Genomic DNA, 26,785 nt, shown 5'->3' on the forward strand with positions numbered 1-26,785 from the left:
GCTGGCATCAAATTCTAAAGTTAATGATTATTTGCAACAAAAAAAAAATGTTAATCAGTTTGAACATCAAATATGTTGTCGTTGTAGCATATTCAACTGAATATGGGTTGAAATTGATTTGCAAATCATTGTATTCCGTTTATATTTACATCTAACACAATTTCCTAACTCATATGGAAACAGGGTTTGTATATATATATATATATATATATATATATATATATATATATATATATATATATATATATATATATATACATATATATATATATGTATCCTGTATGTATATATATATATGTATGCTCCACCTTCCTTGTAAGTGTTTTTGCTGTGTTCCAGAATTTCGTTATTTTTCCTTCATAGTCTGTCCAGTCAGAACACTTCCCTGTGTGTTTGTTTAATCATTAAATACCCTTTTTTTTTATGCACAATTCCTCCTCGTTCGTCTGTACTTAAAATCTCTACAGCCGTTGTCGTCTCACACACCTGCCAGTGAGCGCTTTTCCCCCTCACCTGTTTTCTATTGTTAATCAGCACGATATAAATTGAGCTTGCGGGACATTATTCACTATTGATGAGTCTTTCCATGCTGAGATCAAGTGCGCACGTACTTTGTGGATGCTGTTTGCTCCACATTCATTGTAGGTGTTTTTGCTGTGTTCCAGAATTCCGTTATGTTTCCTTCATAGTCTGTCCACACTTCCCTGTTTGTTTGATTAATCATTAAATACCCTTTTTTTTTTACTGCACAAGTCCTCCTCGTTCGTCTGCACTTAAAATCTCTACAGCCTTTGTCGTCTCTGAGACGTCTCTGCTGAGATCAAGTACGCACCTACTTTGTGGACGCCGTCTGCTTCCACATTCTTTGTAAGTGTTTTTGCTGTGTTCCAGCATTTCGTTTGGTTTCCACTTTGTTTAATCATTAATCTTTTTAACTGCACGCTGCTTCCTCGTTCATCTGCACCTAAAATCTCTACAACCGTGACACAGCACCCCCCCAAGTATGAGGTAAGCTGAAAGTCAAGAGTGGAGTCTCTGTCTCGAAGACTAATTGTAGTCCTTTCAGGTTAACAAGATACTTTAAGGGTTTAAAAATCGTCTGCTACTTAATGCCAACCATTAAACTTGGAATTGATCGCTTTTTAAACGCCGTATTTAACTGCAGAACATTTTTAGGGTACAAATCATTTTTGGGTAAGTAATAAGTACTTGGCACTTTCTAGTAGTTAAAGATACGGAAGAATAAAATGTATAAATATTCTTCATGTTAGCTGAGATAATTCAAAAGGTAAGACGCACGTATAACCAGTCCTTCACCGTAAAAGTCAAAATAATGAGTTAAATATTCCTTCTGACTTGTGCATGAAACATTTCATTGACATTCTGCCAATGCAACAAGTACACATTAGAACCAAAATATCTCACGCAGAGCGACTTCAAATGAATAATTTATCCGTACAAACACTGCACTCCGGTCCCTGTGAAAGAAAATAATTGTCTTCAATTGCTTCCCCTCCCCCTGCCTCCCATTTTTTTATTTTCCGGGAGGAACCGCGGATCAGCGGTTTTTGTGTGTGAATAAAAGAATAATGAATACGTGCGTCAGAAATGTCAACCTGACAGATCGCTTCTTGGAGGAAATGCAAAACACAAGCAAGGGGAGTCAGTGAAGGCTCTTTCAGGGTATGGCATGGTGGCAAAGACTAATGACTTTGGTATTTATTCCTGTAAATAGGGTTCAAACAATAACTCGAAAAGTATTGCGGATATTTTAATGGGCCTGCTATCTGTGCCCTGGAAGCCGCCGAGTGTCTGATTCTGTGAGTTTTTGGTGTAACTGTACAAAAAGAGCTACAGAGCTAGCCTAAAACAGTAGCATGTTTACATCAAAATGCTAACGCTTAGCATGTGTGCTAACGATAGCATGATAACAGTCAGCATGTTTCATATACCAAGTTGTATGACTCTAAGGTGTAAGGCTAGGGAATTAGAGTAAAAAGTGTAAAATTAGCTAAAAAAGTTAGCATATTAATGTTAGCATGCTAACATTAGCATGCTAACAGTTAACAAGTGTCACATACCAGGTTAAATGACTTTAGTGTAAACGGTAGCAAAATTAGCTGAAAAAGCTTGCACTTCAATGGTAGCATGCTAACATGCTAATGTTATTATGCTAACAGTTAGCTTGTTTAACACCAAGTTGGAAGACTCTTAAGGTGTATGGCTGTAGAAATAGAAAATAAAGTGTGAAATTAGATGCAAAGTTTAGCATGCTTTTTTGCATCCTAACAGTTGATAAGTGTCACACACCCATTTGTATGACTCTGGGGTAAGCGGTCGCAAAACCAGCTCAAAATGTTAGCATGTTATCAAGCTAACGTTACCATGCTAACATTTAGCTCGTGTCACATGCCAAGTTATATGACTCTAAGGTGTAAGGCTAGGGAATTAGAGTAAAAAGTGTAAAATTAACTAAAAATGTTAGCACATTAATGTTAGCATGCTAACATTAGCATGCTAACAGATAACAAGTGTCACATACCAGGTAAAATGACTGTAGGGTAAACGGTAGCAAAATTAGCTGAAAAAGCTGGCACTTTAATGGTAGCATGCTAACATGCTAATGTTAATATGCTAACAGTTAGCTTGTTTCACATACCAAGTTGTATGACTCTAAGGTGTATGGCTGTAGAAATAGAAAATAAAGTGTAAAATTAGATGCAAAGGTTAGCATGCTTATGTTAGCTTCCTAGCATGCTTTTTTGCATCCTAACAGTTAACAAGTGTCACACACCCATTTATATGACTCTGGGGTAAGCGGTTGCAAAACCAGCTCAACATGTTAGCATGTTATCAAACTAACAATACCATGCTAACATTTAGCTCTTGTCACATGCCAAGTTATATGACTCTAAGGTGTAAGACTAGGGAGTTAGAGTAAAAAGTGTAAAATTAGCTAAAAAAGTTAGCATATTAATGTTAGCATGCTAACGTTAGCATGCTAACAGCTAACAAGTGTCACATACCAGGTTAAATGACTGTAGGGTAAACGGTAGCAAAATTAGCTGAAAAAACTTTGCACTTTAATGGTAACATGCTAATGTTAATATGCTAACAGTTAGCTTGTTTCACATACCAAGTTGTATGACTCTAAGGTGTATGGCTGCGGAATTAGAAAATAAAGTGTGAAATTAGATGCAAAGGTTAGCATGCTTAAGTTAGCATGCTAGCATGCTTTTTTGCATCCTAACAGTTAACAAGTGTCACACACCCATTTGTATGACTCTGGGGTAAACGGTCCCAAAACCAGCTCAAAATGTTAGCAGGCTAATGTTAGCATGTTAGCAAGCTAATGATACCATGCTAAAATTTTGCTTTTTATCACATGCCAAGTTATATGACTCTAAGGTGTAAGGCTAGAGTAAAACATTTAAAATTAGCTAAATAAGTTAGCACATTAATGTTAGCATGCTAACGCTAGCATGCTAACAGTTAACAAGTGTCACATACAAGGTTAAATGACTGTAGGGTAAACGGTAGCAAAATTAGCTGAAAAAGCTTGCACTTTAATGGTAGCATGCTAACATGCTAATGTTAATATGCTACCAGTGAGCTTGTTTCACACACCAAGTTGTATGACTCTAAGGTGTATGGCTGTAGAAATAGAAAATAAAGTGTAAAATTAGATGCAAAGGTTAGCATGAAGAAGAGTGAGGTAATCACCTATAACCTACACATGGACCACCCGCCAATAACAACATCAGATGGCAACGCTCTGCGAGAGGTCAATGACTTCAAGTACTTGGGTTCCTGGATGAACTCCACAGAACGAGACCTTAAGGTCAGGAAGGCACTAGCGTGGAGGGCCCTGAACGGTATGTCAAGAGTGTGGCGCTCAGATCTCCCCCGACATATAAAGCTGAGTCTAGTCTACGCCACTGTGGAGTCTGTCCTCCTGTATGGCTGTGAAAGCTGGACTCTGACATCCACCCTGCAGAAGTCCCTAGATGGGTGCTACACCAGAACGATACAAGCTGTTCTAAATGTGGACCAGAACATCCACATCACCAACAAGGACCTGTACGGGAAACTGCCGAGTCTCAGCAAGAAGGCAACAGCTCGGAGGATGAGGTTGGCCGGCCACTGCCACAGACATCGGGAGCTCCCGGCCAGCAGGCTGGTCCTATGAGAACCAACGCACAGGCATCGATCGCGAGGACGTCCCGCGCAAACGTACATGGACACCCTGAAGAAAGATGCGGGAGCTGAAAGCTCTACGGAGCTGGCTGGGTGTATGGAGAACCGGAACGATTGGAGACTCCGATGGAAGCTCGTCTGAGGACGACTGAGAGAGAACATCTGGTAGGAAGCCCCCACAGATAGGAGTAGAGGATAGGGGTCGGCGGTCACCCGACTCAAAATGATCAGAGGAATAATTTCAAGGAAAGATTGACTGGCCAGACTGACCGGCTCCAAGGCTAGAGTTACAAAGAGTGCGGGTCTTCGGGAGAGGGTATTTAGTCACCGTGGTCCGAGAGGACATCAGAAGAGTAATCCGGTCAACTCTTTCTCCTGGAAGCTGCAGTTCCAGTCTGAGGCTGGCTGAAACAAATAAAGCTTTTTGTTCGACGATTCCTCGTTAGCCTCTCCTTGGCTCATGACCCATCACGCGACCATCAAATATAAAACACTAGCGACACAGCTAATGTTAGTAATCAATTCTACCACTAAATCACTTTAAAAATGCATTCAAAAAGCGTCAACAATATTTAATTTACGTTCTGTAACTCTTTTTCTAGCGTAGTAACACATCAGCGTGATACGGTATTAGCCGTAAAAGCCAACTTCGGAAAGCTAGCTTCCACGTCAGCACAAAACACGTTTGAATTTGTAACGGACAACACTGTGATAGGACAACAATCTGTACTGAGTGAAAAACATGAACAATCATATTACATAAAGTACTGTAGGGTATGTACTGTAGTTGTAATAACACGCATGCCGTGCTATCATGATCGATATAAAGTGTGATTCTGTTTAATCCAGCTGTCCGGGCATGTTTTTTTTCCCCTAGTTTATCTGGTTAAGAACTCCATTTATGTTGAAATAGCATGCCTTCAAATTACACATTTTGGAGCTTAGAGTCACTTTCACTTCACTCTTTCAGTTCCCGTCTGCTCCAACGTCTCACTCTTCCTTCGTGCTGGCTTCTATAAGCAGTAGTTCGTCCTCAGTATATTCAGCTTCAAAAAGATAAGGTTGTGAATACTCATTGGTCCAAAAATAGTCGTCTTCGTTGTTTGTTACCAAGTCTGCCATGATTAGGCAACACACTCGCGTTTGTTTCTGGAAGTAGGAACACACATTTGTTGGCAGAAGTCGGAAGTGTGTTGCTACGGAAACGCGGGGTAATTAGGTCCGGCAATTATTAAAATGACCAAAATAGGGTAAATATTGAACATATTACATATTGTTATGAAGGTGTCTGTTACTACATTATATATATACTTGCAGTGTGTATATTGTACATATTACATATTGTTATGAAGGTGTCTGTTAGTACATTATATATATATATATACTTGCAGTGTGTATATTGTCCATATTACATATTGTTATGAAGGTGTCTGTTACTACATTATATATATAATTGCAGTGTGTATATTGTACATATTACATATTGTTATGAAGGTGTCTGTTAGTACATTATATATATACTTAGTGTGTATATTGTCCATATTACATATTGTTATGAAGGTGTCTGTTACTACATTATATATATACTTGCAGTGTGTATATTGTCCATATTACATATTGTTATGAAGGTGTCTGTCACTACATTATATAAATACTTAGTGTGTACATTGTCCATATTACATATTGTTATGAAGGTGTCTGTTACTACATTATATATATACTTGCAGTGTGTTGTGAAGACGTCTCTGTCTCGGGTTCTTCTGGGACCACAGGAAAGGGCACAACACTTTGGGTCGTCGTTTTACAATTCTTTTAATTCAATTCTCACACAAGTCTCTGTCAGCTTTTCAGCTCTCCTCCTCCTCACAATGTCTCTCTCTTCGGCTTTTCAGCACTCTTCCGTGGCTTTTCAGCTGCTTTCCAGGTCCCCTCTGCTCTCATGGTCTCCGACGCTGCTTAATAAAGGAACAGGTGATTAGATAACTCGTTCCAGCTGAGTCATCCACTCACCTGTCTGCTGCTTCATGGCCGGCCTCCGCACACACCCCGCCCGCAGGGAACGCGCGAACCACGCCCCTCTCCACATGCCTCCACCGCCAGATTTGAGGCGGGGCAGCCGTCCGGCCGCGCTCACTCCCCCCAACCCCTATAGCGGGCCGAGAGAGAAAATCGGCCACGGCCATCTGCGCGCCCGGCCTGTGGACCACCCGGAAGTTATAGGGCTGTAATGCCAGATACCACCGGGTGATCTGTGCGTTGGCGTCCTTCATGCGATGGAGCCACTGGAGAGGTTTGTGGTCTGAGCAGAGACTGAAGGCACGCCCCAACAGGTAGTAGCGGAGGGCCCCGACCGCCCACCGGATGGCAAGGCACTCCCTCTCCACCGTGCTGTACCTTGCCTCCCGGTCCGAGAGTTTCCGGCTGATATACAGCACGGGGCGGTCGACGTCCCCCACCCGCTGAGACAGCACCGCCCCCAGTCCCCGGCCCGACGCGTCCGCCTGCAGACAGAAAGGGATGTCAAAATTAGGCATGTGCAGCACCGGCTCCTCGCAGAGTGCTGTTTTTACCTTCTCAAACCCCCGCTGGCACTGCTCCGTCCACTGGACCAGTTCTGGAGCACCCTTTCGGGTGAGGTCAGTCAGTGGGCCGGTTAAGTCCGCGAACCGGGGAATGAACCGCCGGTAATAGCCCGCCAGTCCCAAAAACTGCCTCACCTCTTTTTTCGTCTTGGGGGGTGGACAGGCCGCGATTGCCGCTGTTTTGTCTACCTGCGGCCGCACCTGTCCCCCTCCCAAGTGGTACCCCAGATACTGTACCTCCCTCCGGCCAACCGCGCACTTTGCCGGGTTGGCGGTGAGCCCTGCCCGCCTCAGGGACTCGAGCACCGCCCCCACTCGCCGCATGTGTTGTTCCCAGCTGCTACTCTGGATGATGACATCATCTCAGGTTCAAATGATAGATCTGAGTGTCTCCGCGTCGGTCCGAGCGCCAAACCTCATAATCGACATCACCCACTTGCCGTGCGACCTCAAAGGGTCCCTGCCACTTTGCAAGTAATTTGGAGTTTGAGGTTGGAAGCAATACAAGTACTTTTTCTCCCGGTGTGAATTTGCGTAGTTGGGTCCCCCTGTTATACGTGCGCCGCTGACGTTCTTGGGCACGGAGCAAATTCTCACGTGACAAGTGCCCCACCTTGTGGAGTTTTGCTCGCATGTCCATGACGTATTGAATTTCATTCTTGCTGGAGCTTGGACCCTCCTCCCAGCTTTCTTTAATGACGTCCAGCACTCCGCGAGGCCTCCGGCCGTACAACAACTCAAAAGGTGCAAAACCAACAGAGGCCTGGGGTACCTCCCGCATCGCAAACATTAGGGGGTCCAAACATTTATCCCAATTCTGTTTGTCGTCGTGCATAAACTTACGGATCATGGTTTTCAGCGTTTTATTTAATCTCTCCACCAGCCCATCCGTTTGCGGATGGTATACACTGGTGCGGATCGCTTTAATTCCCAGTAACCCGTAGAGTTCCTTTATCGTGCGCGACATAAAGGACGTGCCTTGGTCAGTCAGAATCTCTTTCGGGATTCCAACTCGGGAGATGACCTGAAACAGCGCTTGCGCAACACTCTTGGCAGAGATGGAGCGCAAAGGTACTGCTTCGGGATAACGCGTTGCATAATCCACCAGGACTAACACAAAGCGGTATCCCCGTGTGCTCGGGTGGAATGGTCCGATGAGGTCCATCCCAATTCTTTCGAACGGGACCTCCATAAGCGGTAATGGGCGCAAGGGCGCCTTTGGGGTGGCCGCTGGGTTCACCAGCTGGCAGTCCGGACAGGCAGCGCACCAACGGCGCACGTCTGCCCGGAGGCCTGGCCAATAGAATCGGACCATTACCCGATTAAGTGTTTTATCATACCCTAAGTGGCCAGACATGGGATTAAAATGCGCCGCCTGGAAAACCATTTCCCGGCGGTGTTTTGGCACCAACAACTGGGTGTGTTCCTCCCTGGTTTGAGTGTCACGGCCCACTCTGTATAATCTATCCCTAATAATTGAAAAATGGGGGAATACCCGCGCTTTCCCCGGGCGCACCAGCTGACCGTCAATATAATCCACCTGGTCCCAGGCCTCGCGCAAGGTTTCATCACGGGACTGCTCGAGGGGAAAGTCCTCAGTAGGTTGCCACCGGGGGACCGGGGGGGCCTCCCGCGAAGCCCCCACCGGCTCCCGCTCGGCAGCCCCGGATGAAGCCGCGTCGCCGCTGAGAACCGCGCGGATACTCCCCTCGCCTACTGTCCGTGAACGCAACCCCACACATTGTGTCACCAAATGGTTAAATCCCGGCCAATTCGTCCCTAGAATTACGGGGTGCGTAAGTTGCGCGCTTACGGCAACCTTAACTTTATGCTTTTGTTCCTTATATATAATTTCCACTGCCACCATAGGGTACTCGTGCACATCCCCATGAATACACCTAATTTTCACCCGTGTCGCCTGCCTCAACGCCCCGGGCCAAACCAGGTTTTGGTGGATCATGGACTGTTTGCAGCCCGAATCCACCATCGCCCGATATGTACCCCCTTGTACCTTTACCGGGACACAGTACGTCTCCCCCCGATCGGGGGCGGGTGCTGGAGGCCCGACAACCCGCAACACCTGCCCCACCTCCATTAGGGAGCACTCCCGGCGCACGTGCCCGGGCCGTCCGCACCTCCAGCACACCGGCCCTGGGGTTTGAGGTGCCATCTGCGAGGGAAGCCCTCTCCCCGCAGTGTCGGTACCCTGCAATGCACAAATCATAGACATTTTATGACCCCGTGTCCCCCCCTTTGTCGTCTGTCTCTGGGTGTGTGTGTGTGCGTGTTCTTTTTTTATGTCCGTGTGGTGAACCTGTTCGCTGGCTCCGGGTGGCTCAGGCTGGCTTGGTTGCCACTGCGGAGACTCTCCCTCCACCCCCCCCCAGAGCGGGGCGAGTCGTCGGCGGGGTGCTGGGGTGGGTCCCTTGGCCGTTTTGGGTGTTGTCTCCCGCTGTACTGCCAGGTGTTCCTCCGCCAGTTTCACCGCAGCTTTGACGTCCGGGGGGCTGTGGTACCATACCCACGCGGAGGTCCTGGCCGGGATTGCCTCCACGAATCGCTCCAGGATGATGGCCTCCAGCATTTTTGGGTCCAGTCCATTTGGCTGGAGCCAACGAGTTGCTGCGTCTCGGAGTTGGAATGCCAGTACGAAGGGCCGGTCCCCTTGTCCCAACATCATGGCCCGGAACTTCCGGCGATGGTCTTCGGGGCTGCTGCCGACCCGATCTAGTATGGCACAGCGCAAGTTTGTATACTGCATGCGGGCGGACGCCGGGAGACTCACCACCGCCCGCTGCGCCTCCCCCACCAGGAGCGGCAGCAGCTTCGCGCCCCATTCCTCCTCTGGCTACCTGCACGATGTCGCCGTGGCCTCAAAGACATCGAGGAATGTCTGGGGGTCCTCCCCCTCCACCATGCGTTTCATGGCGGACATTCCTCCCGCCGCCTCAGCTCTGTCCATTAATGCCTGCAGCACCTGTGTCTGCTGCCGGCTTGCCGTTGACACCTCGGCCAGCACTTGGCCCAGCGCCTCCAGCGGGGATGTTGTCGACATTTTCTGTGGTCCGTCTTGTTGGGCGCCACTGTGAAGACGTCTCTGTCTCGGGTTCTTCTGGGACCACAGGAAAGGGCACAACACTTTGGGTCGGCGTTTTACAATTCTTTTAATTCAATTCTCACACAAGTCTCTGTCGGCTTTTCAGCTCTCCTCCTCCTCACAATGTCTCTCTCTTCGGCTTTTCAGCACTCTTCCGTGGCTTTTCAGCTGCTTTCCAGGGCCCCTCTGCTCTCATGGTCTCCGACGCTGCTTAATAAAGGAACAGGTGATTAGATAACTCGTTCCAGCTGAGTCATCCACTCACCTGTCTGCTGCTTCATGGCCGGCCTCCGCACACACCCCGCCTGCAGGGAACGCGCGAACGACGCCCCTCTCCACATGTGTATATTGTACATATTACATATTGTTATGAAGGTGTCTGTTACTACATTATATATATACTTGCAGTGTGTATATTGTACGTATTACATATTGTTATGAAGGTGTCTGTTACTACATTATATATATACTTGCAGTGTGTATATTGTACATATTACATATTGTATTGAAGGTGTCTGTTACTACATTATATATATACTTGCAGTGTGTATATTGTACATATTACATATTGTTATGAAGGTGTCTGTTACTACATTATATATATACTTGCAGTGTGTATATTGTACATATTACATATTGTTATGAAGGTGTCAGCTGAGTGTGATTGTAAAGAATAGAAACACAATGATGGATCTGTGTGATCTTTAAAAGTTAAAACAAAATAAAAACAACTGCAATTCTCACAACGTTGACTTGTTTAAGACTTCAAAATCAGGTGTTGATAAAAGACTTCCCTGCTGTGAGATGTTACATAATGTTGCTGGTGTACAATCTATTGTGCTACTAAAATACTACTAAAAAATGATTTTTTTTCACTTGTTTTTTTACACAAATTACATATAGTACCGATAAGTGTACCAATAAATACCGGTATCGATAAGGGATATTGATAATGGTATCGGTATGGAGACAATCCTCACGATATACATCCCTACCCGTATCCAACTTCAAGACAATTACTGTAGCCAGGCACCCTTGCAGGAAACAATGTGTTTTTTTCTTTGCTGCATGCTTTGAATGGGAACAAGTGGCTTCATCTGGTGGACATTCTGTATATCAAAGTACATTTTAAAAGCCAAGAATTGAACATTGAACATGAAGAAATGCATTAGTTGATGTTACGATAAACAAGTCCTCAAAAATGGCATTTTTGATGGACATCAATTGGTCACTCCTCTCTGAGCTGCCACCTTAACGTGGTAGAGGAGTTTGCGTGTCCCAATGATCCTAGGAGCTATGTTGTCCGGGGGCTTCCATGCCCCCTGGTAGGGTCTCCCAAGGCAAACAGGTCCTAGGTGAGGGATCAGACAAAGAGCAGCTCGAAGACTTCTATGGAAATGCAAGAACCGAGACTCAGATTTCCCTCGCCCGGACGCGGGTCACCGGGGCCCCCCTCCGGAGCCAGGCCCGGAGTTGGGGCACGATGGCGAGCGCCTGGTGGCCGGGCCTGTCCCCATGGGGCCCGGCCGGGCACAGCCCGAAGAGGCAACGTGGGTCCCCCCTCCAATGGGCTCACCACCCATAGCAGGGGCCATAGAGGTCGGGTGCAATGTGAGCTGGGCGGTAGCCGAAGGCAGGGCACTTGGCGGTCCGATCCTCGGCTACAGAAGCTAGCTCTTGGGACGTGGAACGTCACCTCGCTGGGGGGGAAGGAGCCTGAGCTAGTGCGCGAGGTAGAGAAGTTCCGGTTGGATATAGTCGGACTCACCTCGACGCACAGCAAGGGCTCTGGAACCAGTTCTCTCGAGAGGGGATGGACTCTCTTCCACTCTGGCGTTGCCAGCAGTGAGAGGCGACGGGCTGGGGTGGCAATTCTTGTTGCCCCCCGGCTCAGAGCCTGCATGTTGGAGTTCAACCCGGTGGACGAGAGGGTAGCTTCCCTCCGCCTTCGGGTGGGGGGACGGGTCCTGACTGTTGTTTGCGCTTACGCGCCAAACAGCAGCTCAGAGTACCCACCCTTTTTGGATTCACTCGAGGGAGTACTTGAGAGTGCTCCCCCGGGTGATTCCCTTGTTCTACTGGGGGACTTCAACGCTCATATTGGCAACGACAGTGAAACCTGGAGAGGCGTGATTGGGAAGAATGGCCGCCCGGATCTGAACCCAAGTGGTGTTTTGTTATTGGACTTTTGTGCCCGTCACGGATTGTCCATAACGAACACCATGTTCAAGCATAAGGGTGTCCATATGTGCACTTGGCACCAGGACACCCTAGGCCGCAGTTCCATGATCGACTTTGTAGTTGTGTCATCGGATTTGCGGCCTCATGTTTTGGACACTCGGGTGAAGAGAGGGGCGGAGCTTTCTACCGATCACCACCTGGTGGTGAGTTGGCTGCGATGGTGGGGGAGGATGCCGGACAGACCTGGCAGGCCCAAACGCATTGTGAGGGTTTGCTGGGAACGTCTGGCAGAGTCTCCTGTCAGAGAGAGTTTCAATTCCCACCTCCGGAAGAACTTTGAACATGTCACGAGGGAGGTGCTGGACATTGAGTCCGAGTGGACCATGTTCCGCACCTCTGTTGTCGAGGCGGCTGATTGGAGCTGTGGCCGCAAGGTAGTTGGTGCCTGTCGTGGCGGTAATCCTAGAACCCGTTGGTGGACACCGGCGGTGAGGGATGCCGTCAAGCTGAAGAAGGAGTCCTATCGGGTTCTTTTGGCTCATGGGACTCCTGAGGCAGCGGACAGGTACCGACAGGCCAAGCGGTGTGCGGCTTCAGCGGTCGCGGAGGCAAAAACTCGGACATGGGAGGAGTTCGGGGAAGCCATGGAAAACGACTTCCGGACGGCTTCGAAGCGATTCTGGACCACCATCCGCCGCCTCAGGAAGGGGAAGCAGTGCACTACCAACACCGTGTATGGTGCGGATGGTGTTCTGCTGACCTCGACTGCGGAAGTTGTGGATCGGTGGAGGGAATACTTCGAAGACCTCCTCAATCCCACCAACACGTCTTCCTATGAGGAAGCAGTGCCTGGGGAATCTGTGGTGGGCTCTCCTATTTCTGGGGCTGAGGTTGCTGAGGTAGTTAAAAAGCTCCTCGGTGGCAAGGCCCCGGGGGTGGATGAGATCCGCCCGGAGTTCCTTAAGGCTCTGGATGCTGTAGGGCTGTCTTGGTTGACAAGACTCTGCAGCATCGCGTGGACATCGGGGGCAGTACCTCTGGATTGGCAGACCGGGGTTGTGGTTCCTCTCTTTAAAAAGGGGAACCGGAGGGTGTGTTCTAACTATCGTGGGATCACACTCCTCAGCCTTCCCGGTAAGGTCTATTCAGGTGTACTGGAGAGGAGGCTACGCCGGATAGTCGAACCTCGGATTCAGGAGGAACAGTGTGGTTTTCGTCCTGGTCGTGGAACTGTGGACCAGCTCTATACTCTCGGCAGGGTCCTTGAGGGTGCATGGGAGTTTGCCCAACCAGTCTACATGTGCTTTGTGGACTTGGAGAAGGCATTCGACCGTGTCCCTCGGGAAGTCCTGTGGGGAGTGCTCAGAGAGTATGGGGTTTCGGACTGTCTGATTGTGGCGGTCCGCTCCCTGTATGATCAGTGTCAGAGCTTGGTTCGCATTGCCGGCAGTAAGTCGGACACGTTTCCGGTGAGGGTTGGACTCCGCCAAGGCTGCCCTTTGTCACCGATTCTGTTCATAACTTTTATGGACAGAATTTCTAGGCGCAGTCAAGGCGTTGAGGGGATCCGGTTTGGTGGCTGCAGGATTAGGTCTCTGCTTTTTGCAGATGATTTGGTCCTGATGGCTTCATCTGGCCAGGATCTTCAGCTCTCACTGGATCGGTTCGCAGCTGAGTGTGAAGCGACTGGGATGAGAATCAGCACCTCCAAGTCCGAGTCCATGGTTCTCGCCCGGAAAAGGGTGGAGTGCCATCTCCGGGTTGGGGAGGAGATCTTGCCCCAAGTGGAGGAGTTCAAGTACCTCGGAGTCTTGTTCACGAGTGAGGGAAGAGTGGATCGTGAGATCGACAGGCGGATCGGTGCGGCGTCTTCAGTAATGCGGACGCTGTATCGATCCGTTGTGGTGAAGAAGGAGCTGAGCCAGAAGGCAAAGCTCTCAATTTACCGGTCGATCTACGTTCCCATCCTCACCTATGGTCATGAGCTTTGGGTTATGACCGAAAGGACAAGATCACGGGTACAAGCGGCCGAAATGAGTTTCCTCCGCCGGGTGGCGGGGCTCTCCCTTAGAGATAGGGTGAGAAGGTCTGCCATCCGGGGGGAGCTCAAAGTAAAGCCGCTGCTCCTCCACATCGAGAGGAGCCAGATGAGGTGGTTCGGGCATCTGGTCAGGATGCCACCCGAGCGCCTCCCTAAGGAGGTGTTTAGGGCATGTCCGACCGGTAGGAGGCCACGAGGAAGACCCAGGACACGTTGGGAAGACTATGTCTCCCGGCTGGCCTGGGAACGCCTCGGAATCCCCCGGGAGGAGCTGGACGAAGTGGCTGGGGAGAGGGAAGTCTGGGCTTCCCTGCTTAGGCTGCTGCCCCCGCGACCCGACCTCGGATAAGCGGAAGAAGATGGATGGATGGATGGATGGATCAATTGGTCATTAGGAAGAAATGTGTCAGGTTCTTGTGCAGCTTTTCAGTTTTACACCAACTTAAGGGACACGGGTGACAATTCTAAAACGTCTCTAGCAAGCTTCACCTCTGCTCATTTAACACGGCCGAAACGGAGGGAACATAAAAAACCGAATGTCACAAAATGTCCCGAGGTCCTCGTAAGCGATAATCTGACAAAATGAAACTAAAGTGACAGAGAAGTTTGGAGACTATCAGTGGAAGATTTGTGGAAGGTGGAAAGCTGAAAAAAGAAGGTGAAAAAAAGTATTTGTACTGAATTATAACACCATTGACATGCTATTGTTGTCCACTGATAAACATGTGACAACAACAACGGTTTTACATGCGTATTCATTTTACTGAACAATGACGTTATTTTAATTAGACACGGATCTGATGTGGTCGAACTCATCTGTTTTGAATCAGAATTATTGAAGGGATATATTTAGTGCCTGATCTACTATCTGCTCTTCAGGGGATTTAAAAAAATATCCCCTGAAGAGCAGAGAAACTTGTGAAACAGGCTTGTCGGGATGAAATAGCCTCTGTGTTTTTCCTGACCGAACAAATATATATATATGTATCTTTTCTGTCTTGCCACTGGTGAGGGCGGTCACATGTTTTGCCGCTCCCTTCTTCTCCCTGCTTGCTCTCTTTGTTTTTGTCTTGTCTACACTTTTTTGAAGCCTCTTTCTTTGCGCTGTCCTCCAAATCTAAACATCAGACATGGAAATGATCAGCTGGACTCTCGACTCAATTGACAAAATCTATTCGACGAGGAAAAGAGGTTCTGGGGAGCCTGGCTGCCCTGGTGAAACCGTTGCTGCGGGGTACGTGAGAGATTCCTGGGATAAATGGAGAATCTTGTGCCTCTCAGTCCTTTCCATTGAGGACGTGGAAGACATCTACCTATTTGGAACCGTGATCGCGAGGCACCTGCTGATTGGGCTGGGCATTGCTCTGATTCGTAGGACGATGGCAGCCACTCAAGGGGCCTAAAGGCTGTTCGTCACAATGGAAGGTTTGGGCCGGGCTGTGACATCTCAGAATGGGGCGATTTCTGAACTGAATCGCAAGATGGATCACATCATTGAAAAGCTGGAAAGGGAAAATTTGGATATGAGGGCCAGCATGGACGAATAGAACAGACAAGCCATTGTAATGTCTGTTATATATATATATATATATATATATATATATATATATATATATGCATACATATATATCTTGGCATCTCCCTCCTGAATATCGTGTTGTGCTTGTGCGCCTTCAGAAACTTGCTGAGCGCGTTTACCCGGAATCTCAATGCGGCTTCCGCGCCAAGTGCTCTACAGTGGACATGATATTCTCCCGACGCCAACTTCAGGAAAATGCAGGGAATAACAGAAGCCCCTGTACATATCCTTCATAGACCTGACCAAAGCTTTTGACCTGGTTAGCAGAGAAGGGCTCTTCAGCATCCTACCCACGATTGGATGCCCTCCAAAGCTCCATAGTCTCATTAGATCTTTTCATGACGACATGAAGGCAACCATCCAGTATGAGGGTAGCATGTCCAACCCATTTGACATCAAGACCGGAGTCAAGCAAGGTTGCGTCCTTGCTCCTACCCTTTTGGGCATCTTCTTTGCCCTGCTCATCAAACATGCTATTGGGACTGCAACAGAAGGGGTATATCTACGTACCAGATCTGACGGCCGACTTTTCAACCTAGTCCATCTTAAAGCAAGGACCAACGTCCGTGAGACAATCATCCGAGACATGCTCTTTGCTGATGATGCCGCCATCATTTCGCACACTGAACAAGAGCTCCAGTGTCTTATGGACAGATTCTCCCAGGCCTGCAAAGACTTCGGGCTTACCATCAGCCTAGAAAAGACCAATGTGCCGAGTCAGAAAGTGGACACTCCACCAGCCATCACAATCGATGAGTACCAATTCGAAGTCGTACACCAATTCACATACCTGGGATCCACCATCAGTGACAATCTGTCCCTCGATGGTGAGATCAACAAATGTATTGACAAAGCTGCCACAACCCTAGGGCGCCTCACGACCCGCGTCTTGGAGAACCGGAAGCTGACAACTCCTACCAAGATGGCAGTGTACAACGCCTGAAACTTGCTGGGCGCGTTTACCCAGAATCTCAATGCGGCTTTCGCGCCAAGCTCTCTACAGTGGACAATATATTCTCCCTACGCCAACTTCAGGAGAAATGCAGGGAAGAACAGAAGCCCCTGTGCATATCCTTCATAAACCTGACCAAGGCTTTCGACATGGTTAGCAGAGAAGGGCTCTTCAGCATCCTACCCACGATTGGATGCCCTCCAAAGCTCCATAGTCTCATTAGATCTTTTCATGACGACATGAAGGCAACCATCCAGTATGAGGGTAGCATGTCCAACCCATTTGACATCAAGAGCGGAGTCAAGCAAGGTCACGTCCTTGCTCCTACCCTTTTCGGCATCTTCTTTGCCCTGCTCATCAAACATGCTATTGGGACTGCAACAGAAGGGGTATATCTACGTACCAGATCTGACGGCCGACTTTTCAACCTAGCCCGTCTTAAAGCAAGGACCAAAGTCCGTGAGACAATCATCCCAGACATGCTCTTTGCTGATAATGCCGCCATCATTTCGCACACTGAACAAGAGCTCCAGTGTCTTATGGACAGATTCTCCCAGGCCTGCAAAGACTTCGGGCTTACCATCAGCCTAGAAAAGACCAATGTGCTGAGTCAGAAAATGGACACTCCACCAGCCATCACAATCGATGAGTACCAACTCGAAGTCGTACACCAATTCACATACCTGGGATCCACCATCAGTGACAATCTGTCCCTCGATGGTGAGATCAACAAACATATTGACAAAGCTGCCACAACCCTAGGGCGCCTCACGACCCGCGTCTTGGAGAATCGGAAGCTGACAACTGCTACCAAGAAGGCAGTGTACAACGCCTGAAACTTGCTGAGCGCGTTTACCAGGAATCTCAATGCGGCTTTCGCGCCAAGCGCTCTACAGTGGAAATGATATTCTCCCTACGCCAACTTCAGGAGAAATGCAGGGAACAACAGAAGCCCCTGTGCATATCCTTCATAGACCTGACCAAGGCTTTCGACATGGTTAGCAAAGAAAGGCTCTTCAGCATCCTACCCACGATTGGATGCCCTCCAAAGCTCATTAGATCTTTTCATGACGACATGAAGGTAGCATGTCCAACCCATTTGACATTAAAACCGGACTCAAGCAAAGTTGGGTCCTTGCTCCTACCTTTTTCGGCATCTTCTTTGCCCTGCTCATCAAACATGCTATTGAGACTGCAACAGAAGGGGTATATCTACGTACCAGATCTGACGGCCGACTTTTCAACCTAGTCCGTCTTAAAGCAAGGACCTAAGTCCGTGAGACAATCGTCCAGGACATGCTCTTTGCTGATGATGCCACCATCATTTTGCACACTGAAGAAGAACTTCAGTGTCTTATGGACAGATTCTCCCAGGCCTGCAAAGACTTCGGGCTTACCATCAGCCTAGAAAAGACCAATGTGCTGAGTCAGAAAGTGGACACTCCACCAGCCATCACAATCGATGAGTACCAACTCGAAGTCGTACACCAATTCACATACCTGGGATCCACCATCAGTGACAATCTGTCCCTCGATGGTGAGATCAACAAACATATTGACAAAGCTGCCACAACCCTAGGGCGCCTCACGACCCGCGTCTTGGAGAACCGGAAGCTGACAACTCCTACCAAGATGGCAGTGTACAACGCCTGAAACTTGCTGAGCGCGTTTACCTGGAATCTCAATGCAGCTTTCGCGCCAAGCGCTCTACAGTGGACAAGATATTCTCCCTACGCCAACTTCAGGAGAAATGCAGGGAACAACAGAAGCCCCTGTGAATATATCCTTCATAGACCTGACCAAGGCTCTTGACATGGTTAGCAAAGAAAGGCTCTTCAGCATCCTACCCACGATTGGATGCCCTCCAAAGCTCATTAGGTCTTTTCATGACGACATGAAGGTAGCATGTCCAACCCATTTGACATTAAGAGCGTAGTCAAGCAAGGTTGCGTCCTTTCTCCTACCCTTTTCGGCATCGTCTTTGCCCTGCTCATCAAACATGCTATTGGGACTGTAACAGAAGGGGTATATCTACGTACCAGATCTGACGCCCGTCTTAAAGCAAGGACCAAAGTCCGTGAGACAATCATCAGGGACATGCTCTTTGCTGATGATGCCGCCATCATTTCGCACACTGAACAAGAGCTCCAGTGTCTTATGGACAGATTCTCCCAGGCCTGCAAAGACTTCGGGCTTACCATCAGCCTAGAAAAGACCAATGTGCTGGGTCAGGAAGTGGACACTCACAATCGATGAGGACCAACTCGAAGTCGTACACCAATTCACATACCTGGGATCCACCATCAGTGACAATCTGTCCCTCGATGGTGAGATCGGCAAAGCTGCCACAACCTAGGGCGCCTCACGACCCGCGTCTGCGAGAACCGGAAGCTGACAACTCCTACCAAGATGGCAGTGTACAACGCCTGCATTGTCAGCACTCTTCTCTACGGCAGCGAAACATGGACAACATACTCCAAACAGGATCGCAAACAGACCACCTTCCACATGCGCTGACGAATGCCCAGGTCCTGGAACGCTCTTACCATGTTCACGCTGCTCAGAGAACGCAGGCTGCGTTGGCTCGGCCACGTGTGCCGTATGGAGGATGGACGTATCCGGAAGGACATCCTGTATGGCGAACTGGCCTCTGGCAAGAGATCTGTTGGCCAGCCAAAACTGCGCTTCAAAGATGTCTGCAGGCGGGACATGAAAGCCCTGGACATAAACACTGAAAATAGGGAAGATGCGGCAGCTGACCGCAGCAAATGGCGCAGTGTCCTTCACAAACAGCTGAAGACTGGAGAGGAAAAGATCCATGCCACAGCCAATGACAAAAGAACGATCCGGAAGACAAGCACTCCTGCAGTTGTGCCTTCCAGCTACTTCTGCAGTCAATGCGGCCGTGTTTGCCTCTCCCACATCCGACTCATCAGCCACAGCAGGCGTTGTTGCTGAGTTTAAACTTGACTTGAGTTTCCATAGTCGTTATGAATGGCGGAGCCCTGATGTATGTATGATGTATATATTATATGTTATTATGAATGTTACTACATGACGTATATACTTACATCATGTATATATTACATGTTATTATGAATGTTACTACATGACATATATACTTACATCATGTATATATTACATGTTATTATGAATGTTACTACATGACATATATATTTACATCATGTATATATTACATGTTATTATGAATGTTACTACATGACATATATACTTACATCATGTATATATTACATGTTATTATGAATGTTACTACATGACATATATACTTACATCATGTATATATTACATGTTATTATGAATGTTACTACATGACATATATATTTACATCATGTATATATTATATGTTATTATGAATGTTACTACATGACATATATACTTACATCATGTATATATTACATGTTATTATGAATGTTACTACATTACATCATGTATATATTACATGTTATTATGAATGTTACTACATGACATACATACTTACATCATGTATGTATTACATGTTATTATGAATGTTACTACATGACATATGTACTTACATCATGTATATATTACACGTTATTATGAATGTTACTACATGACATATATATTTACATCATGTATATAAAACCTTAATGGAGGTGTTTGGATGTTTTTTTAACGGCTTTATAGGCGAAATAGAGCAACTAACATTGTAAGCGGACTTTTGCATTAATTTCATATTTAAAATGCATAAAAAATAAAAACATGCGGAATTGTCTTCTATAAGTTTTGTGAATGATCGGCAAAATTCCATCCTAAAACCACAGTTCCTTTTTAAGTCATCCAGCAGCGCTACAATTATAAAATGATATTGCTGAATAGACAATATGTCTCATATATGTATTTGTGACAGAACAAATATGATGGCAGGTGCAGGGATGGAGGATTCTCCCTCCATAGTCTGTTTCTGCAACGCCATCGCCTCCTTTCTCTCAGCCATTTGTGCCTAACTGTGCCAGCTTGCACGACCTTCCCGACAGGCTAAGACACAAAAACCCGCTCAGTGATTATATTTGCAGTATTGCAAAAATCAGCACACCATCCAGTTTGCACGTGTTTTAATACATGCAAACATTTAGTAGATCAGGAGCTTAGTCTGACAGTTTGAAGAAGGTCACTCTCTTGTTGAGAAGGTCAATTGCGACTTACCTTTAAAGTTGAGGCGGCGGATGTGCTTGAGCAGGTGCGTGCCGTTGATGGGGTCCATCTTGCCGCACAGGCCCACTTTGCCCGGGCAGAGCTCCTGGTGCATGTTGTGTAGCGCGTGAGCCATGGCGTAGACGGCGTCGATGACGAACTGCACTTTGCCCTCTTGCTCGTAGTTTGAATCCTTGCTGATACGCTCCTGATCTGTAACAACACACAAGACAAACACACTATATATTAGAATAGGACGCTTTATTGCAGGGCGCCTCAAACTACGGCACACAACCCGCAATGCATACATATATATATATATATATACATATACATATATATGTATATGTATATGTATATATACACCAACCCAAAAAGCAGTGAAGTTGTCACGTTGTGTAAATGGTAAATAAAAAGAGAATACTGCAAATCCTTTTCAACTTATATTCAATTGAATAGACTGCAAAGACAAGATATTTAACGTTCGAACTGGTAAACTTTATTTTTTGCAAATATTAGCTAAATTGGAATTTGATGCTTGCAACATGTTTTAAAAAAAAGCTGGCACGAGTGGCAAAAAAGACTGATAAAGTTGAGGAATGCTCGTCAAAGACTTATTTGGAACATCTCACAGGTGAACAGGCTAATTGGGAACAGGTGGGTGCCATGATTGGGTATGAAAGCAGCTTCCATGAAATGCTCAGTCATTCACAAACAAGGACGGGGCGAGGGTCACCACTTTGTCAACAAATGCCTGAGCAAATTGTTTAGAACAACATTTCTCAACCAGCTATTGCAAGGAATTTAGGGATTTCACCATCTACGCTCCGTAATATCATCAAAAGGTTCAGAGAATCTGGAGAAATCACTGCATGTAAGCCATGATATTACGCACCTTGGATCCCTCAGGCGGTACTGCATCAAAAATCGACATCAGTGTGTAAAGGATATCACCACATGGGCTCAGGAACACTTCAGAAAACCACTGTCAGTAACTACAGTTGGTCGCTACATCTGTAAGTGCAAGTTAAAACTCTACTATGCAAAGCCAAAGCCATTTATCAACAACACCCAGAAACGCCGCCGGCTTCTCTGGGCCCGAGCTCATCTAAGATGGACTGATGCAAAGTGGAAAAGTGTTCTGTGGTCTGACGAGTCCACATTTCAAATTGTTCCTGGAAACTGTTGACGTCGTGTCCTCCGGACCAAAGAGGAAAAGAACCATCCGGACTGTTCTAGGGTCAAAGTGTAAAAGGCAGCATGTGTGATGGTATGGGGGTGTATTAGTGGCCAAGACATGGGTAACTTACACATCTGTGAAGGCACCATTAATGCTGAAAGGTACATACAGCTTTTGGGAGTAACATATGTTTGGCCTCCAAGCAACGTTATCATGGACGCCCCTGCTTATTTCAGCAAGACAATGCCAAGCCACGTATTACAACAGCGTGGCTTCATAGTAGAAGAGTGCAGGTACTAGACTGGCCTGCCTGTAGTCCAGTGGTGCAATATGAAGGCTAACATATGAGAAGGGAGACTGTTGAACAACTTAAGCTGTACCATCAAGCAAGAATGGGAAATAATTCCACTTCAAAAATGTGTCTCCTCAGTTCCCAAACCTTTACTGAGTGTTGTTAAAAGGAAAGGCCATGTAACACACTGGTAAAAATGCCTTTTTTTGCAATGTGTTGCTGCCATTAAACTCAAGTTTCTCAGTGTGAACATGAAATATCTTGTCTTTGCAGTCTATTCGATTGAATATAAGTTGAAAAGGATTTGTTGTATTCTCTTTTTATTTACCATTTACACAACCTGACAACTTCACTGCTTTTGGCTTTTTCACGTGTGACCCGAAAACAAAATTCAAAGATTAAACATTAAAAACTGTAGACACGTCTTAAATCCATCAGCTGGCGACAGAGACGGGTCGATAAAGGAGATAACGCCAACGTTGAGGCTCAAAATGTTACACTTAAAAAAAACCTGATCAGAAATGGTGTGTTTCCACCTAAAGTACCATCTTTGGACTTGCTACAAAAAACAACGTGCATATTCTCTAATTTGTCTTTGATTTTGAGCAAACCGCTGGGACTGATCGCAACCTTTCTTCCAGAGCGGCGAGAAGCATGGCGAGAAGATTACTTCTCCGGAGGTCTCACTCCCGCAATTAGCTTCTTCTAACTATGCCGGTCGCTGAGTCCGAGGGAATCCATTCCAATATCCAGAGTGGGAGGTCTTCTCCTTGGGGAAATCTGATCAGTTCTACAGAAAACGACGTGGATTTCCCCAGCCAAAGGAGAGTGTAAACAACATGTTTATGCTATTATCTTCTACAAACAACCGCCTGGCATTTTCCATCGACTCCACCAAAGCCGCAGCCGTGATTAATCACGGCGGGCGCGGGAACCCGCCTCGTGCCGACGGAGGCCGAGGGAGAGGAATTAGGCGGACGTACATTGGCAGAGCAGAGATAATCCACTCACGGGCTCAGTGGAATAAATTGCAATAGGACTTTATTAATCCCGCCTCCGGCTGCTACAAAGCTGCTCGCGATTGTTATTAATTGATCGGAGCTGGTGGGCTCTGAGACTTTGCTCGCCACGCCGCACACACTCGGGTTAGCAGTCAAATAATTAGCAGAGGTGACGAGCTGGTTGGTACAAAATGCGGCTGCTAGACTTTTGACAAGAACAAGAAAGATGTATCATATTACGCCTATACTCAGGGACGTGCACATGATTATAGAGGGGCAGGGGCTCAAAGTCAGAAAAGGGCAGGACATTTTTTTTTGGTCCTTTACACAATATGGAAATTAATGTAAAATTAAATTTGCTAATAGGAAGCTAACTACTTAGCTGTGTGTCCTTTGTAGGTAAAAGTGATTGACATTTCTTTTGTGTCAACAAATTATTGTCATAATGAGTTAATTCACATTATCATAGGCTTGGAAGACATGAAAAGCAACAAAACACTGGTTTATTATTAGGCTATTTATTGTTAAAGATAAGCACTTTAATATTGAACATTGAACAGTGCAACATCTCAGGTGTGACACTTTCTGAGGTCTGTGGTCTTTCTTGAATTCTGGTGCAGTACTTGGTTTTAGCCATGCATTAAGAGGTCTGCTACCCTTAGCTGCTTCCTGGCGCTCCTTCTCCTTCCTTTTCTGTATCCTTTCTTTTTTTTTGGCATTGTGCTGCAGGCATAATCAACATGAATCAAGTTTAAATACAGATGGTAATATTCCTAACAGATAACCTACATCTTATACCCCCAGAATGCTGAAATTATTATTATTATTAATAATAATTATTATTATTATCATTATCATTATTATTATTCTTATTATTGTTATTATTATCATTATTATTATTATTTTGTTAACCCACACAGTAATAGCAAAGTCACAATAAACTTTATATCTAAACCTCTACTGTGAGAGAAATGTGATCCGCCGTAAACACAGTGCATTTTATTTTGAAAATTAACCCGGTGTTTTATTTTGTATTTTGTACACTACTTCCTGTCCCGCACGATCCGCTCTGCTCTGTGCGGATTTGATGTGCCGTGCTCAATTGATGCGCGGTGCTCCGACGTCCGGCAAAAACAGAAGCTGACACATTGAATAATAGAATAATACAGCGTTTTTCTGAAATATTACCCATATTAGATGCTGAATAAGTGAACGGCGACTAGACCATAACTCACAGGTTTAAGTTGCTCCACTGTCACGTCTCCTCAGTACTGACTCTCTCTCCTCTCACTTACTCACTCACTCGCCCTCTCTCTCTCTCTCTCTCTGGCGGAAGCGGCAGGCTCAAACAACCCGGTATTACAAGAAAACGTGGAGTTTTTGTACCGCTGTTTTTTTGTGTGGTTTTTTTACATCCCTGACAGGAAGTTATTAATGTTGTTTAAAGGAAAAAAAAAAAAAAAACACACACACACACAGGCAGAGGGCACTTTTTATGACGAGGCAAAAAAGGGCAGGGGCTCAAGCACCCATAGGGCCCTATGTGTGCACGTGCCTGCCTATACTGTATATACCTTTATATACATATATACACATATATATATATATATACCTAAACTGTATATACCTTTATAAACATATATAAACATATATATATACCTATACTGTATATACCTTTATAAACATATATATACACCTATACTGGCTCACCTGCACTGACTTCCTGTGCACTTAAGATGTGACTTTAAGGTTTTACTACTTAGGTATAAAATACTACACGGTCCAGCTCCATCCTATCTTGCTGATTGTATTGTACCATATGTCCCGGCAAGAAATCTGCCTTCAAAGAACTCCGGCTTATTAGTGATTCCTAGAGCCCCCCCCAAAAAAGTCTTCGGGCTATAGAGCGTTTTCTATTGGGGCTCCAGTACTATGGAATGTTCTAGCAGTAACAGTTAGAGATGCTACCTCAGTAGATGCATTTAAGTCCCATCTTAAAACTCATTTGTATACTCTAGCCTTTAAGTAGACCCCCTTTTAGACCAGTTGATCTGCCGTTTCTTTTCTTATCTCCTCTGCCCCCCTCTCCTTCGTGAAAGGGGGGACACAGGTCCGGTGGCCATGGATGAAGTGCTGGCTGTCCAGAGTCGAGACCAGGCGTAGACCGCTCGCCTGTGCATCGGTTGGGAACATCTCTGCAATGCTGACCTGTCTCCCCTTGAGACTTTCACAATATTATGTTAGATCCACTGTGGACTGAACTTTCACGATTATGTTAGATCCACTATGGACTGGACTCTCACTATTATGTTAGATCCACTATGGACTGGACTCTCACTATAATGTTAGATCCACTATGGACTGGACTCTCACTATTATGTTAGATCCACTATGGACTGGACTCTCACACTATTATGTTAGATCCACTATGGACTGGACTCTCACACTATTATGTTAGATCCACTATGGACTGGACTCTCACTATTATGTTAGATCCACTATGGACTGGACTCTTTCACTATTATGTTAGATCCACTATGGACTGGACTCTCACTATTATGTTAGATCCACTATGGACTGGACTCTCACTATTATGTTAGATCCACTATGGACTGGACTCTCACACTATTATGTTAGATCCACTATGGACTGGACTCTCACTATTATGTTAGATCCACTATGGACTGGACTCTCACTATTATGTTAGATCCACTATGGACTGGACTCTCACTATTATGTTAGATCCACTATGGACTGGACTCTCACTATTATGTTAGATCCACTATGGACTGGACTCTTTCACTATTATGTTAGATCCACTATGGACTGGACTTTCACTATTATGTTAGATCCACTATGGACTGGACTCTCACTATCATGTTAGATCCACTATGGACTGGACTCTCACTATTATGTTAGATCCACTATGGACTGGACTCTTTCACTATTATGTTAGATCCACTATGGACTGGACTGTCACTATTATGTTAGATCCACTATGGACTGGACTCTCACTATTATGTTAGATCCACTATGGACTGGACTCTTTCACTATTATGTTAGATCCACTATGGACTGGACTCTCACTATTATGTTAGATCCACTATGGACTGGACTCTTTCACTATTATGTTAAAACCACTATGGACTGGACTCTCACTATTACGTTAGATCCACTATGGACTGGACTCTCACTATTATGTTAGATCCACTATGGACTGGACTCTCACTATTATGTTAGATCCACTTTGGACTGGACACTCACTATTATGTTAGATCCACTATGGACTGGACTCTCACACTATTATGTTAGATCCACTATGGACTGGACTTTCACTATTATGTTAGATCCACTATGGACTGGACTCTCACTTTTATGTTAGATCCACTATGGACTGGACTCTCACTATTATGTTAGATCCACTATGGACTGGACTCTCACACTATTATGTTAGATCCACTATGGACTGGACTCTCACTATTATGTTAGATCCACTATGGACTGGACTCT

At 46.1% G+C, this 26,785-nt stretch overlaps 1 protein-coding gene across 2 annotated transcripts in view; it reads right to left on the minus strand.

Moving 5' to 3' along the window:
• The window catches only part of LOC133583227 (metabotropic glutamate receptor 4-like), a 476,432-nt gene that overhangs the window by 87,245 nt on the left and 362,402 nt on the right, over nt 1–26,785 (minus strand). For both annotated transcript variants that reach the window (XM_061937371.1, XM_061937363.1), the window contains exon 7: nt 20,815–21,015. In XM_061937371.1, coding sequence (XP_061793355.1) covers nt 20,815–21,015 — 201 coding nt within the window. The remainder of the gene's footprint in view (nt 1–20,814; nt 21,016–26,785) is intronic.

Source organism: Nerophis lumbriciformis, linkage group LG03 (assembly GCF_033978685.3).
Source record: "Nerophis lumbriciformis linkage group LG03, RoL_Nlum_v2.1, whole genome shotgun sequence".
NCBI lineage: Eukaryota > Metazoa > Chordata > Actinopteri > Syngnathiformes > Syngnathidae > Nerophis > Nerophis lumbriciformis.